Source organism: Symphodus melops (genome assembly GCF_947650265.1).
Source record: "Symphodus melops genome assembly, chromosome: 15".
NCBI lineage: Eukaryota > Metazoa > Chordata > Actinopteri > Labriformes > Labridae > Symphodus > Symphodus melops.
In genome coordinates this window covers 11,893,249-11,909,392 of record NC_136705.1, presented here as the reverse complement: position 1 = coordinate 11,909,392, position 16,144 = coordinate 11,893,249, and the positions used below count along the sequence as shown (strand labels likewise).

At 42.1% G+C, this 16,144-nt stretch overlaps 2 protein-coding genes across 3 annotated transcripts; both read right to left on the bottom strand.

The window, feature by feature from the left end:
* Positions 1-354: 354 nt before the first annotated feature.
* Positions 355-5,072, bottom strand: crls1 (cardiolipin synthase 1). Its single transcript, XM_079363076.1, has 7 exons — positions 4,405-5,072; positions 3,710-3,847; positions 3,037-3,166; positions 2,835-2,920; positions 2,652-2,720; positions 1,648-1,739; positions 355-641 (listed from the first exon to the last, which is right to left on the bottom strand). The coding sequence occupies exons 1-7, from the start codon at positions 4,837-4,839 to the stop codon at positions 548-550; spliced, it is 1,044 nt and encodes a 347-aa protein (XP_079219202.1). The 5' UTR covers positions 4,840-5,072; the 3' UTR covers positions 355-547.
* Positions 5,073-5,402: 330 nt separating this feature from the next.
* On the bottom strand, positions 5,403-15,052 carry mcm8 (minichromosome maintenance 8 homologous recombination repair factor). 2 transcript variants are annotated; one of them, XM_079363075.1, is made up of 22 exons: positions 14,967-15,052; positions 14,513-14,570; positions 14,276-14,464; positions 13,976-14,041; positions 13,818-13,900; positions 13,561-13,710; positions 13,159-13,256; positions 12,847-13,045; positions 12,593-12,678; positions 11,978-12,123; positions 11,725-11,799; positions 11,505-11,640; positions 10,245-10,275; positions 9,894-10,031; positions 9,731-9,791; positions 9,515-9,595; positions 8,271-8,466; positions 7,972-8,185; positions 7,675-7,884; positions 7,464-7,540; positions 6,476-6,665; positions 5,403-5,989 (listed from the first exon to the last, which is right to left on the bottom strand). In XM_079363075.1, exons 2-22 carry the CDS (start codon positions 14,556-14,558, stop codon positions 5,897-5,899), a joined length of 2,565 nt encoding a protein of 854 aa, XP_079219201.1. In that variant the 5' UTR covers positions 14,559-14,570; positions 14,967-15,052; the 3' UTR covers positions 5,403-5,896. The 2 variants fall into 2 exon arrangements, with proteins under 2 accessions (XP_079219201.1, XP_079219200.1); XM_079363074.1 differs by having other exon boundaries at positions 14,276-14,570.
* Between the last annotated feature and the right edge of the window lie 1,092 nt (positions 15,053-16,144).

Below are 16,144 nucleotides of genomic sequence, written 5' to 3'. Positions count from 1 at the left end.
TGTGTTTCGCAAGATTAAAATGGTGTCTTTTTGTCTGAAGACAAAGCATCCCCTATAAGACTGTATTAACATTCATATGGACAGAGACAGACAAGGCCCATTTTATTGATTTATTTTTTAATCAGAAATCATTGGTTTACAAAACTGAAGATCATGTGACAATGAGTCGGTTGACATTGTAACCGCTTGATTGGAAAACTGAGACCAAAATAGAAGCTCTCGCTGGATCACTGAACAGACACTTGACACACTCGTTTGAGCGTATGCGTGTGTACGTAGTTTGGGTTTATATTTGTGTCAATGTGCAAGTCTCCTCCGCAGCCAGTTCAAAGCAGAGCTGCCGTTTCTGTAGTGTTGCAGTGAACCATCTGCGGGCCACGGTTGGTTTCCCTGTGTCATTGCTATGACGATTCACATAACGGTTGTCACTGCTACTTGGCTTATTCATCCATCTTTCTGTCTCACTCTTCCCATGGCTGATCAGTGTCTTTGCCGCGGCTGTTCACTTCTTTTCGTTCTGCTCTCTGGGCACTTCCTGTTGGGGTTTTCACGGTGATCTGGTGTTTAGCACCCGCACAGTCTTACGGCCGTAGTGCCAATAACTGTAGCCTGAAGCAGCTGTGGTCACTGCGGTGACATACCTGCAAAATAACACGAAAAACACATCATCCCACTTACAGATGTCAGCATTCATTATTTAATCACACAGGAGGCTTGGAGAGCACGGACTCCATCACTTACCACTTTCAAAACAAATGGATGAATTCACAAACTTGCATAGATGTTTGAGCTTCAAATTGGGGATTTGTAATGTGTGTGCACCCTGTTGGCATTATTTAAGAAATCATTTACAAAATAATTACTCGAGGTTAATCTAATCAACGAATCAAACCACTGCATTTGAAATAGCACAAGTAATGAAAAGCTCTGTAAGGAAACCCTTCCCATTGTCCCTTCTAACAGAACGTATTCCTAACTGATAAGTTACGAAAGCTACCACACGACCATTAGTGATCACCACATCTGCATTATCACCTAAAAAAAAAAAAAAAAGACGCTTCTAAATAGTATCAACTTTTACTATCTATGAAATAATGTGAAGGGTAGAATGAAGCATGCACTTACTTGTCTGCTCATTTATCTGATTGTTTGTTGATTCACTCATCATACATTTTGCTTTTTTCACTGCCGTGGTTTAACTTTAGGGCTGAGATTAAATCTGATGATCTCCTCTCTCCTCCGGTTAGAACTACAAAGCTCCGACTCCGCCATGTCTGATAGAACGTATTCAATGAGCTGCTCTGTTTTACAGCTCACTTCAGCTGTCTGCACAACTGACACGATATCATGTAGGTTAATGTGAAAAGCTGACATGTTGGTCATGAGTCTACGCCGACACACTCGGCTGTGTTGATTGGAATGAGTCAATACACTTGACTCGATCATTCACGGGGAAAACAAAAAACAAAAACATACCCAAAACATTTATTTGTTAGAGACTGATGATTAATGTGAATTTGATCACCTCTCTGCATGATCAACACTTCCCTTCACAACACTGAAAAAGGAAGCCCATAATGGATGTAGTTGACCAGATGAGAGCTGCGTGTGTGTTTACATGTAATGTGAGTAATTCAAGTGGTTTACCATAAGCACTGCAGCAGCACACTGTCGGTGTACTGGAAGACCGGAGCAGCCAGAGACGACGCAACAAGAAAGAGCTGGATGGCTGTATTCACCTGACAACAACATGAACAACAAAAGTCAGATTACAACTTTGTAAAGACGCAACAAAGGGCAGAAAAATGTGTTCAATGATTCTCAGATAGATGAGGTTTGGATCGTTAGTTTTGGGGAACGACTTTAGGCCTTTTCACAACACACTTCCTCCTGCCTGCTTCAAAAGGACAGAACAGTCTAACACACAGGCGACTGTATCAGAACACATTTTGCAAAAGATGAGCATTTTTACACAGGATCTCATTCTAGTCAAAACATCTGATATATTAGCTGTCATGATAAGATGCTGATGACGACGTATTCGCTGCCCGTCACTTTGACAGAGTTTGTAATTATGTGTTATTAGAATGAAAATCCCATCTGTTTTTCAGTCGCACGTCCGTGTTGGAATGAAACTCAACACCTTTAAAAAAAACACTGACAGCACTTAGCGTGGTGGAGTAATGGTTAAGTTAGCGTGTACTAGCAGCAGTGTAGAAACTTTTCATGACATATTGAAACGAATTAAATGTACAAATACTAAAATCTCACATTTGCTTTGAACATAGGGGCTTTATCCCTCTCCCTATACTTTCCCTTTGTTTGTTTTCTCCGACATATTTCATTTTCAGTTGTTTCTTTCTTTTACATCTTTTTTCCCCCCTTTCTTCTCCACCATCTTACTTTATTTCATGTCTGCCTGTTTGTTTATTTCTAAAGGTTGATGCTTTCTTTTCTACTTATTGAAGTAGTTTTGTTTTTATTCTATTAATTCAACACCATGTTGAAAACATGTTTGCTGGAAAAAAAAAGTCAACTACATGACTGAAGCTACCCTTGAAAAAAATAAAAATAAAGTGTAAATATATATAAAGAAACCTTTTAAAGTAGTAGAAGGAAATGAAGAGTGGATGGGAGGTTGATTGTCTCACCTTGCTGAAGAATGTGGGCTTGAGCTGTGCAGTGGTGTAGCAGGGGTTAAAAAACTTACTGAGGGTCACCTGGTGGGAAATGAGAGGGGAGGGGTTACAAATGAGTTTGTTCAAGTCGCCGTGAAGCAGATTACATTCAAATCCACAGGATGTGTTTTCAGAGTTTTTCTTGTCGGGTCTCACCGGGGGAGGAACGGTCTTGTACCTGACCCAGAACACTGCAGCGATCAAACCGATGTCTCTGGATATCACCAGAGCCGTCAGTAAAGCTGAAACAGAACCACAAAGGATTTTGTACTGAAATAAAAACACGAGAAAAAAATGTTGCTATTCAACATCTCTTTCATTGTTAAAAGGAAGCACAGACGCACAGAAAGCCCAGTACCTGGGATCAGCTCAGCGTAGGTGAGGCTCAGATACAAAATACTGATGAGGATCTTATCAGCCAATGGATCGAGAGCGCTGCCCAATGCAGACTTTTGAGTGGGCCACGTTCTGGCGATGTAACCATCCAACTGAGTAAAAGAGACAGATATGAGACGTTTAAGGAATCCTTGTCAAAAGCTAAACCGAAGAAGAAAAAAAAAGTCAATGTCTTTCTAAATGGCTGTTTGAAAAAAAATATTTGTAATATTTGGTGCTTTTACACTTGCACGAAGCTCCAGTGTTCAGGGTTAGCTGCATGTGTGAATGCAAACAGGTGAGTTTTTCTGGCTTAAACAGGCTTGAGCTTAATATACAGGCTCAGGACCATGGACTGTAAGCATCCAATCTATATGATCATCATGCTTCCTGTTCGCCAGTGTGTGACAGCTGTTTTGTCGATGTGTGTAGATGGAATGTTGACCGATATTAAAGTGCACACAGTTCCCTTTAGTGCTATCGGAGTTCAAATGAATTTCCCAATCTGTTAGCCCTAAACTTCTTCACTCTTTAAGAAATGTGCATGTTTCAACTCTTGTCACTTTTGCTGCAGTGCAAGCCTACAGCGTGTCTGTCTGTGTGCAGGTAAACAGCAGCTCCACATATCAAAGTGTCTCAGTACATGCATGCATTACCAGGTCTGTTGCTCCGGCCAGTATGAAGAGAGCGAGGCTCAGGTGAAAGTGCTGCTCGATGATCAGGTGACCCAAGAACGGAGCCAGCACAATCCGACACACGCACAGAAAGTTGGGGATGGTCCACGGGTTCTCATACTGTCGAAAATAGGATGGATACAAGCATAGCAGAGAAATGTAATACCGCCAGCATAGCTTGTGACATACTGTACATCACCCCATTTGTACTATTCCAGCATTAGTATTTTAATGCTTGGGATAATGCTGAGACATTGTCCGAACTATTCTTTTCAACTGTGGTTCTTAAAGACATGATAACATTCCTTGTCACTTTGAATTGACTAATAATGATGAGTCTGTCCATCTGTCTAGTCCTCCATTCAGTAGTAATACTTTAAGTTAAACCTTTAACATAACTTAAAACAATGACTTTCAGATTCTTATGCACAATCTTGGTCAAACTACACTGTCATAACTTTCCTACCAGCAAAAATAGTCACCAGCAACAACGTTTAACATGGTGTTTACCATTAAACCTCGAGTATTAACAACACTAATGAAGTTAAAGCTCAGTTACAGGTCGCCTAGTTTATAAAGTACATGCTGATAACATTATGATACCTCATACTTTCTCTCTCTTCTATTAACGTTACGTTTAACGTTAAAGTGATGATGTGACATCATGTGACATTTACCAATTCTTTGAACTTGAACAACCCGTGTCCAGGTACCGGGCTGCCTTCAGTCCGCTCTTCAACCGGAGGGGTCTCCGGTGTCTCCTCGCTCTTTCTGCTGCACAGCGCACGCGCTTTAGGTGAGAGGAGGGACTGGACACTAGCCTCCGACCTCTCGTGACCTCCGTTATAAATGGGGACTACTGTCCCTCGTGCTTGCCAGGGTGACACTTTCACCTGCTGTAGGATCCCAGTCCAGCAAGCGAACCTGCTGTCCGTCCCTTTAAATCTGAGAAGACACAAACCACTGGCCGGGGACCGTTTCACCTTTGCGTACTCCGTGACAGGTGTGTGTCTGTACCGCCATGACGCAGGCTCGAGCCAACACACACCCGCACGGCGCGTGGACGTCACACCGCGAGCCGCTGCAGAAATCCTCTGTAAACACGTCATCATCTTCAAGAGCCCTCTGTTACCGACCTGCTGGTCTCGAGCTGTCCGTCCACGTTTTCATCATGAGTTTTCAGATAAAGACCGTCAGCGCCGAATGAGACTCAGCTCAGCAAGCAGGCTGCCATTTTGCCGTAAAGTGCTGCCGCATATGATGTCGTAAAATCCCCCATAACACTGAGTTGACTTGACTTTCGTTTTGAGACTATCTTGAGCTTCAGTCTGTATTTAGTCAAGCAGTTATAGCCTCGAAAACAGTTTTTATACAAAACCGTAAACCGACACCGTATTACAGAGTTCTGTTAAAAAAAACAAACAATAAAAGTAAGGAATATTAGTTAAGATAAGACCGTTCCTATTTAACAAGAGGAGGACTTAAATCATTGTCAAGCTTGTTTTATTGAATACTAAGAAATAACAAAATGCTGGGGGTCATAGTTACCCAATTTTCCTGCTAATTAAATATAAAGTGCACAGCCCTACAGATGATACAGTAAAAATGCATTCATATTTAAGTGCTCTATTGGTGAGAAATGTACCACCAGTTAAAAAAGTTCAGAAAAAGAATCGGTATTTAAGTCATATAATTATTTAACATTTATTTACAATATCAGTGGATACACTTTTATTTGGTAAGAATTAAAATTAGCAGCATGAAGCAAATTTTCAAATTAAGTTCTTTAATTCGAAGATTTGATCTTTACTTAGCTGCTAAATTGCATACTGTATATGAACACAAACATCAGCAAAAATATATCATTGTATTTATAAAAGAAATAACAGACATTTAAAACATATTTTAACTGTATTCATGTTTTTAACACTTTTACATGTAGACAACAAATCTTGAATTTATCCCCGAACAGTAAACATTTACAAGGTATACCCTGAAGCTATGTGCATCATCATTTTTTTTAATATAAAAAAAAGAAAGAAACAAAAGTGTTTGTGTGCGAGTGTGTGCTGGAGTCTTTTAAGCAGGAAATACTGAGACCCCCCCCCCACACACACTTGCCTTATATTCAGGTGTGCATGAAGAAGCAGGCGTTGCAGTGAGAAGTAATCAGACGGTCTGCAATTGGTACAGATTGGCTCCTTTCTTGAGCAGGAAACCCTGTTCATTCAAGGAACTCACCAGACCTTCAAAATCCATCACCTTTAAGGAATCAACCAAGGCATGAACACATTATTAAGCATGTGAACACTTAAATTTTTTTTTTAATGAAACATCATTTAAATAAAGTCATATTCTGAAATACTGGGACTGCTTATGCCTGGGATGATTTCTCACAACAGAAATCACAAAATCACAACAGTTAATTAGGAATCATGGCGTTGCATCGATGGTTCTAATTTCGTTTTTTCCCCTCAGATTCATACTTTATCCTGTTTATTAGAAGAGGACAACACAACACTTTCCTCCTGGGATGTTTTATTGAATAATGTGGTGTCTTCATTTAATAAGTATCAAAGTTTCAAACGTCCTCTGTGCCTCTTGAGCTCGGCCTCATTCAGAAATCTGTCTAGATGACATTCAAAGTCACTGATATTTCAGGCGATCCCACAAAAGTGTTTATGAATTGCATGTGCATTAGTCTGTTCTAATGTTGTTGTTCATTTGGGTGTATCTATGGGCTTTCACCTTGATGTTCAGTCTGGCGGCCACAGATCGAAGCGTCTGAAGGTCAAACTGCTTCTGATTGGTTCTCTGTGCATGTAAATGCAGAGCGTTGACCAATCGTTTTCCAGTGCCGCGCTGACTCATTCCCGACCCGAGCTGAGAACGCTCGAAGTCCAGATTGCCCAGACCATCTGAGTATGTATCAGCCAAACTGCAAACCAAAATCACACAAACACACACATCTCAAGCTCAGGACAGCATAACAATGATGCATTATGGGTGTTCGAAAGGATGTCTTCAGTGATAAGGTTTTTAGAATCTATGATTTTTTATATCATGCAAAATAAAAAGCCCCATCATCTTCTGAAGGCTGACATTATAGTAAGCAGACAAAAAATATCTTCCCTGGTGAGAGCACTTCCTCTGTTATTTTTGTGAATCTAAATCTCAAATTGTCATTTAGAGATCAAATGAATGTCATTTTGTGTTGATGGAATAATCTCATTCTTGAAATACACTTGGCTAGTACTGCGCTAAATTGACTAACAGCGAGGCTTTTTAAAAAATTTTTAAATACACTAAAATAACTTGCGTCTTTTTGAAATGTTAAGTGCTCAGTGAAGAAACCTCTTATCCCTCCTGATAACTTACATAACCTACCTTGAAGTCCTTAAGCTGCCACCGCAATGAAAACAGTGTTGCCACATTCGACAGACGTGGTTGATGCGAGCTCGCCAAGTGTTGACATTGCCCATCCCTACCTACCCTACCACATGGCCCTCATCTGACTTAGTTTCAGCTTACAAAATAAGAAGAACACATCCTATTTCTTTGTTGCACATGATATTTAACTCTGAAGATGCTAACCTGGGCTACAGAAGATTGTGGGCGTTTTTTGTTTTTTTTTACTGACAATTTTTTGACCGGGCTTAAATAGATAGGTAATAATTTACTTTCAACACCACAAATAGATTTGTAATGCTGGACAGAAAGACTCCTGCAGTGGCACCTGTGTTTCATAATCTCCACCACATCCTCAGCGTCACTCTTTGTAGCAGTCTCTCGGAGGTCCAGCCTCGCTCTCGCCTGCAAACAAACAGAAACTCAAACATAGTAGTACAGGAAAGCGAGGGGCGGGGGGAGATGGTTCCTTGTTAAGCATAAAATATTTCTGAGTTTGCATAAATTGCTGATGAGTTGTCAAACATACAGAAGCCTACCTCAGTCAGCCTTATTAACGACTCGAGCTGTCGCGTGGTGATGGGTGTGGCATCAGCACAGTGAGCCTGAGATCTCAGTGACAGGTAGAAGTCCTGCAGTATCTGCGCAGCCTCAGGACACAGCGTGGGATGGACGTACTGTCGAGCGTAGCTAATATACTTCCTCAACAAACATGCTGGAATGGGATCGACACTTTCACCCGCGGGGATCTTGGCGGACACAAAACACAAATTGCATGAATGGAAATGATCCTTGAGAGGAGGTCCTGCTAGTTCGGAGGACGCTTCACGCTTTACCTGCAAACGTTCAGCCAGCGGCATATCCGAGTGCTGATATAAGACAGACGTTTCTAATTCGCTGTTAATTCTCGTAACCATGGCGCTGCTGGTTCGGCCTTTCCCTGCCCTGTTGGCCATGACGTGCTCAGACAAACGGCGGTCATGTGACTCATCTGGGACGTCCAGGAGGAGGAAGACGACGTCAAATCGAGAGAGAAGAGCCGAGCCCATTCTGCAGGTAGAAATTCCACTTGTATCACTTGTGTGTTTTACACCCTGAAAAGCAACGGTTCACTCACTGTGCTGGGCTGACTTACTTCAGGTTTTCAGAAACTGTCTTGCCTCTGTTGTAATGTCCTCCGATGGGGTTCGCAGCAGCTACAACGGATGTTCTGGCAGGCAGAGAGGAAACTATTCCAGCTTTAGCGAGGCTCACAGACTGCTGCTCCATGGCTTCCAGCAGAGCCTGCTGCTGGTTGCCCAACTTGTCGAATTCATCGATGCAGCACAGACCTTTGAAGACGAGACAAAGGAGAAAAAAGCCATGAGAGAAAAACAAGTGAAAATCAGCGTTAGAGTGTGTGGAGATGAAAGAACAAGTGAGATTCTTTAACAGGCAGGCTGAACTGCAGCAGCCGTTTATTTCTCAGCTTTCGCTTTAAAGTTTCTTCCAACTGCTTTTGTGAGTCGAGAAGTAAAGTAAAGAAACCATAGGGCCTTTTCAAAGGAGTTATATGTAACTTTCAAAAATATCACATCTCCAGGCTGCTCGGCTAACTGCACCAGCATCCTGTTGCTCGCTCTCGCTGGCGTGCTCGTACATACACGAGCAGGCATCTTCATCGGCCGCAAAACTCACACGCTCTTGAGGAACTATCTGACCTTACAATAGAAGTGAAGCCACCTCTGGGTCAGACGCTCCCTCCATCAATCAAACGCTCTTCTGTGTTCACTCGAGTTTTCACCCGACGGAGGTCATAGTCTAGTTTGGCTCAACGGGCTTCGAGAGATAAAACCTTTTATTTATTTTTTTTAGTTTCTTGTGCCTACGTGGAGTCTGCGAAGGAGTCTGTGTTGTGCTAGAGAATGGCAGTTTATTTGTAATAACAGATTCCATCTTAGATTCTCCATCCAGTCAGACACAACTGTTGTGAGGAGGACGTCGAGAACGCACAAATAATTGTCACTTCCTGCAGTTCTTGCGGAAAATCGGACCCGGGTTCGTCAATTAATAATAACAGACAGTGAATGTCTCATTTTTAACATCAGTTATCCGTCCTCTTACTAATTGGAGATAAAAAGGGATTTAATGATGTGACAAAGTTACATATAGCTCTTTTCAAAGTCTGAAGAACCGAGAGGCTCTGCTGCAGTGTGTGTACTTCTCAGACGAGGTCGTAGATCACTTCTTTTCTGGTGTATTATTGAAGAGTTTGGCATTCTGTTTGGTCAAAGACAAACACAACTAGTAAAAGGACCTCCATACTACCTTTAAAATGAAGACTATGCAAAGCTTTACAAACACACTTTATGAACTAATGTTTCGACCCCTCGTGCTCACCTTGGTCAGCGAGCACTAAGGCTCCAGCCTCAAGGGCATAGTCTCCTGTTCCTGTGTCTCGGGACAACGTCACTGTAAGTCCTGGAAAAATAAACGTGCAATATTAAAATCACAACTTGATTGTTGATGGAAAAGATTGGAGATTGAGTCGTAAAGTGCAGCTACGGGACAACAAGGATGAGTGTGACTTTTTGTTTGTTTCTCAGTGCGGCGTACCTGTGGTGCTTGTGCTGTTGCCACACACGTAGATTCCTCTGGGAGCCACATTACACACCGCCTGCACACGGACATTAAGGCGTTAAGTTTTAAATGTGTACATGTGACAACTTCAAAAGGGGAAAAAAAAAAGCCTTACAACTTCAACCTTGATTAGTGTTACCTGTAACATCTGACTCTTTCCCAGTCCAGGGTCTCCCACCATCAGGACGTGTGGGTCTCCTCTGACGGGGACGCTGTTCTTGTCTGTGTGCTTCTGTCGGCCTCCGAACAACACTAAGCTAAGAGCGGCTTTTACAAGCTGGAAACACAATCAATCAGTATGTTGCTCTGACTTTTTGTCGTTCTCTTAGCAAACTGAAGAATAAGTCCCAACCTGTCCTGTTTACAAGGAGTGTATTTAAAGTAGTCACAAGTATCCCTTCGTAAGATGTGATGAAAATGAACAGTGTTCTTAATCTTGTTGAAAAAAGAAAAGGAAAGAAAGTGTGAAAAAAAAGTGTACCAGACTCACCAGGTGGCCGTAGATGGCCGGACACAACGAGCTGAAAGAGGGGAGAACATTGAGAGTTTAATGGCTTTTTGTGAGTCTGCATCGACGTGCATGAACGTTTACTACAGGGCTTAAAGAACACGTTCAGAGTAGCTGCACGACGAGGCCGTAACGCTCGGCAAACATAACTGTCGTTTGGGAAATGCATCTCGAGTTTATTCGAAGGCGTTTGCTTATCCATTAAAGCCCTCCAACTACCAAGGCTGTCATTTTGAATGCTTTCAAAATTTGCGACGTCATAACTTGGTTTAAAAAAGAAAAACAACCTATGTACCAATATGACCCTGACTTTTCCTAAATGTGTGTATATTTCATTCTAACATTATTTTATCATTAAAATTTCAAAACACAAACGAGATCTGAGTATTACTACCTTGAGTGACCACAGCAGTCGAATTGACTGCATGCTTTTTTCCAGGGGGTTTTATACGTCATATTTTACTATTTGCTACATTTTACCGCTCTTTCTCCTGCTCTGTTGTTGTGTTAGATTTGTATGCTAACTAGGTTATAACTAAGTTTTAGCTTCACCCTAAACCCAAGAGAGACGCAAACGACAAGTAGAAAGAAAATGACATGTTATGGAGGATTTAGCCTCGCTTCAGAGTCTTGTAGTTGTAGTTCAAGTTTGCCTGTTTTACGGCCCTGGGGCCTGTTGCCTTCTGGGTACTGGTTGTTTTCTTGCAGGACTGATTGGTGCTTGATTACAAATAAGATCAACCTGGCGGATAAATAGGCCCGCCTACATGAACTCAAGTCCCTCTCTCTTTTTGACTTGCCACCACAGCGGACCTTTTGTTCTTTGTTTGTCTTATTTACTTACTTTGTCGCACACACAACACCCACCATACATTGATTGATCTATAGATGATGCTATTGATCATAGCACCCGCACACTTGCATACACTACTGATATCCACACCTCATATGCTCAATACTTAATTTAAATAAATGACTTGTGTTAAATATCGGACCAGTGCGCGCGCATCTCCCTCTTTTTGTTGCGGCTTGAGAGCCGGTCGTAACAGTGTCCTGATGTGTATTTACCTATTCCACCAATTCATTCTTAGAGCTTTTTTAATGATAATCCAAATGATATATAAAATATGTCCGAGCAGTCAAAATGACTGTCATGGTCATTCAAGAAGCAGAATTCTTGTAGAGAGTCGTGTTGAGTGTTAAAATGCTGAATTCTACAGGCAGGGTTTCACGTGTACTTACTGTACTATGAGCCTGAGCAGGTCAGGCTGTGACTGGATCTCCTGGATGGCATACAGCTCCTTCAGACTGAACTCCTCCCCTCCAGAACGATCCTCTGGTGACCCCCCTGAGCCCTGAGCTGACTTGGTCTGCTGACCTTCAGATTAAGGTCATGTGTCATGAGAGCTGAAAACAGAACTGTCCAGAACAAACCGTACAGAAAGGACACACTTGTCATTACCTTTAGAATTGCTGACTGAAGTGGCTTCAAGGTAGAGGAGGAACATACACTGATCCTTGTTCCCCCGTGTAGTACCTGCATACATGTAGCGTCAGTGACAAGCACACTGGATGTAGCTAATAGCTTTTTACAAAACACAACCACTGGTAGAAGAAGATTTTTCTCCAAGTTTTCTACAAACTAACTCCTCCCTTCCCTTGGGAGTGTGTGCGTGTGTGTGTGTGTGTGTGTGTGTGCGTGTGTGTGTGTATACCATCGTTGGTAACTCGGACTATCCCCGTCACTGTGACCGTGTCTCCAGGGACGCAGCTGTCACAGAGGTCGGCGTTCAGGTGACACTCCACAGTGCGTGGGATCCTTCCAGTCTCCCTCTGCTCCCCGCCCATCAAATCCTGCACCCTGAGGTGGGCGGGGGGGAAAAAAAAAAAAAAAGTTTATCGTTCTGGTAAGCATGTCAACGGGGGAAACCCAAGGTGGGAGAGAAATGCTGAACATTTGCAAAAACTGGAGAAAAGTTTGCGCCGCAATCCTAAAACAGAATCAGGAGGGAGACAGGAATCCAAAGAAATGTTCTGAGTCGACTTCCAGCTGAGACATCCAACATGGCCATCGCTAATATGTTGACAAGCAATTCCACAGTTTCACTCTCACAGAGTTCATGTCGTGTAGTGACGCACAGCTGACAGTGACAACAATGATTTCAAATCATAGTTTTAACGAGCTGGAACAGAAGAGGACTTTTAAACTGTAATCATTTAGTCTTTTCTTTGTTTTCATTTAAACGGCCTGAACCCACGTTAGCAAAAAGAATTCAACCTCACCACAGATTTTCTCAGCTGAAAAGCACTTCCATAAAACAGACACTTACTTAATAATCTGCCAGTCTACGGTGTGAGTGAGAGGCGAGCTCCTGCAGGGGACGAAGGAACGACTGCGACACTCAGGCTGGATACACTAGTAGTAAGACAAGACATGTGAGCGCTCATTTCCCTAAATCAAGGTTATGATATCAAAGAGGCTTTGTGTGCACCGTTAAAGAAAAAGTATGAATGAACAGAAGCCGTTTTGCTCGCGGGAACAAAACGCAACAGAGAAGATAAGCGGTACGTTCTGAGTGCACACCTTGGTCGGTGTCGCATATTTCCCGTGCTGCAGCGGCAGAGACAGTGTGTTCGAGCAGCCAAGGCACCTGAAGGCCATCCTGGTACACAGAGGTCTGATGTTGCTCACTCTGACCACCGTCCCCCTCACACACACCAGCCGCCCAAACACGTTGGCGCGCAACATCCTCAAAGGGGTCAGTGGTTCGTAGTTGTACAGCCTGAGGAACAGTACACACACACACACATGGACAGACACACACACAGACACAAGTCAGCTCTGTTTACTCCATCCAGGATGTCGAACTTGGGCGTGCTCAGCCGTGCACTTTACCTTGCACTAATGTGAGGGATGTTGATGATTGGGGTAGCGTGGGGAAGCTCTTCCTCTTGCAGCTCAGCAGCCTGTTTCTCTAAATCTAAAGTCAACACCTGAAACACACACACACACACACAAACATACATAAAGGCATTCTGGTATATATATATATATATATATATATATATATATATATATATATATATATATATATATAGAGAGAGAGAGAGAGAGAGAGAGAGAGAGAGAGAGAGAGAGAGAGAGAGAGAGAGAGAGAGAGAGAGAGAGAGAGAAAGAGAGATCTAGGAAACACTGCACATCTTATATCTATATTTATCTGTCTATAATCTGTCTATAATGGTCAAGTAGCAACACCAGTACTGAATTGTCGGTGACAGCTTCATTTTGTAAGTGTACCTGATGAACTGCCACTCCCAAACAGTTGAGCATCACCTCTGGCTGCTCCTTCAGCTCTGTGGTCAAATCAGGGATCGCTTGACGCACCACTTTGTCTCCAGTCAGGTCTGCGTAATCCACCAGAACGCTTCCCTGACGCTCAATCTCGTCCTGCATACACGGACGAGACGAGAAACACAAAAGACAAACGAACGGCGTCAAAAAAAAAAAAGATGACGAACCGAGCTGGACAGGAGCAAGAGGACAACGTGGCCAACCTTGTCATACAGCTGAATCTTGGAGGTGAAATATTTCTCAAAGACTTTGATCTTCTCCACACAAGGTGAGCTCTCGATGAAGCCTGTGATGACAAAAAAAAAAGGTAAACACTAACAAACACAGCCTGTGTGAGAGAGATCCATCAACACACCAGTACCTTCTGTGAAGTAGAGCGTCCATCCTTTGTACGGACACAATCGATCAAGAGTCGTCTGTACAGGGACTGAGGAGACAGCAGCATGGATAATAATTAACATCATGCAAATGTACCTTTTTTAAAATTGTGTTCCATGTGCTATGTTGCAAAAACATTAGATGCTGTTAGTAAGGTTTAAAAGCGTGGTTGAAATGTCATGTTTTCTGTTTGTTTGTTTTTTGACGAGAATGTAACACGCTTCAGTTATTTTAATCTAATTCCAGGATAGAAACAAGAAGAAAAAAAAAGAGTGAAACTCACCTCTCTGATGGTTTCCTGATGCGACCCCAAAAACACTGCCTCCTCCTGAAGCTCCCCTCGAGCCTCTCCCTGCTTCGCCTCCTCTTCCCCTCCACGGCCGACTCGCCCATCCTCCTCCTCCCCTCCATCCTCCTCCTCTTCCTCCTCTCCATCCACTACCTCCTCCTCCTCCTCTCCATCCACTTCCTCCTCCTCCTCTTCCTCCCCTCCATCCTCCTCCTCCTCTCCATCCACTACCTCCTCCTCCCCTCCATGAGCCTCTCCCAGACGCCTCTCCACTCATACTGTAGCTCTCCTGAGACACAGTTAAAAAACAACAACAAAAAACAGTGATAAGCAAATATTTTAATTCATGAAATAATTACCTTCTTTCTAAATTCATGTACACAAGAAACTGAGCTAGACTTTGTAAAGAGCCTTGAAACAATGTTGAACCATCTGAAAAATCGGCAGATAAATCTTTCAGTGAGAGCACAGAAGAGGAGTAAACCCAGGCTAACACAAAGACTGAGCATGTTTAGCAAAGGAAACAAAGAAAAGGACACATGTCGTAGGCAAATAGTTCATGTTTTCCGAGCTGCGTTGAAGTGTGTCGCTTTGACAGTTGTGGGTTAAAAAGCTGTATTAGTACTTAAAAGTTCAATAAAACGTGTCGTTTAAAACGTGAGAGCAACAGAAACGTGACACGAACCTTTATCCTTAAACGTCCACAGCACGACGACTACGTCAATTCAAAACGGAGTGAATTTACATCAGATATGAAGGACGTTACAGATGTTTACGCCACAACAGGTTGTCAGAGTTCCCTCCACTGACGTTAAAGCTTCTTCTTCTGCTGCTTTTACGTGCAACACAGTGTATTCACGGCCCTACACCGCCGCCCACAGGAGACTGAAGTTACTACATCTAATTAAATACCGTTAAGAGAAGAGACGGTGAATGAGTAATCGATCCGAAATACTGCAGGATACATAACATACATACACAAATAACTATCCTCAAAATCACTTCTATTTTTCTACAAAAGTCTTTTAGCATACAACCCTGTTCCCTTGTTCCGTTTAGCTAAACAGATCATCACAATAATAAAAGTGATATCCATGAATATGGAATTGTTGATGAATACAGGTTAGAAAACATTTAGGCCTACAAACCCACATGATTAAAAAGGAAGTGGACAATAGACTCTTGGCTAAGCATTTTATAATACACCCCCATGTTATATACCTTTCTCTATTTCTTCTTATTCCTATTCTTGTAGCATGCAACCTACCAAACAGTTTTATTAGTTATTTGCCTTTGCCTTTTTAAGGAATCTACATGTTACATCACATCTTTGAATATGTAAATATGATATATAAAGATCATCAGGCTTATTTTATTGAAGGTTAACTATTTGTATAAAATTACCCTGCAATGAAAACAATACAACATACTGCATACATTAGACGTATGATCCTTGGACCTCTTTTTTAAGAGGGCATGACTCACTAATAACATTTATAATCCTATATGAAAAGATAATATCGAAAGATATTTGCCTTAAAACATTATGGCAGCGATTTTCACCATTTTTAAGTTGACCTTTGCTGCCACCATCTGGATAACTTTTGTCATTACTGTTGTCTTTCTCACAAAAGAACACAAATGGTACCGTTTTTATTGTGTCGCTTTGAGTCCTTGTCATCTGTTACTTCATTACTCTCCGTCCTGCCAATCATCATATTCAATTAGAGTTATTATTGGAACAATTTCAATAAACTAAACATAGTTTCAATGTACGTTAGTCCAATGCTTGCATTTCTGCTCAAGCATACACTATCAGTTAATGTCTGAATCTAAAATGCTGTTTCTCAGTTTTCAGGTGTG

Bases quoted from the DNA above. Each gene is read 5' to 3' on its own strand.
- crls1 (XM_079363076.1), bottom strand. From the start codon at position 4,839: ATGATGACGTGTTTACAGAGGATTTCTGCAGCGGCTCGCGGTGTGACG. The intron at 3,848-4,404 runs GTAAATGTCACA...TATTTTCGACAG, and splicing joins TGTTCAAGTTCAAAGAATTG to TATGAGAACCCGTGGACCAT. The intron at 2,721-2,834 runs GTGAGACCCGAC...ATTTCCCACCAG, and splicing joins ACAAGACCGTTCCTCCCCCG to GTGACCCTCAGTAAGTTTTT.
- mcm8 (XM_079363074.1), bottom strand. From the start codon at position 14,558: ATGAGTGGAGAGGCGTCTGGGAGAGGCTCATGGAGGGGAGGAGGAGGT. The intron at 13,901-13,975 runs GTACTGGTGTGT...TTGTCATCACAG, and splicing joins GACGCTCTACTTCACAGAAG to GCTTCATCGAGAGCTCACCT. The intron at 8,467-9,514 runs GTGAGCACGAGG...TCGTCTTCAAAG, and splicing joins CTTAGTGCTCGCTGACCAAG to GTCTGTGCTGCATCGATGAA.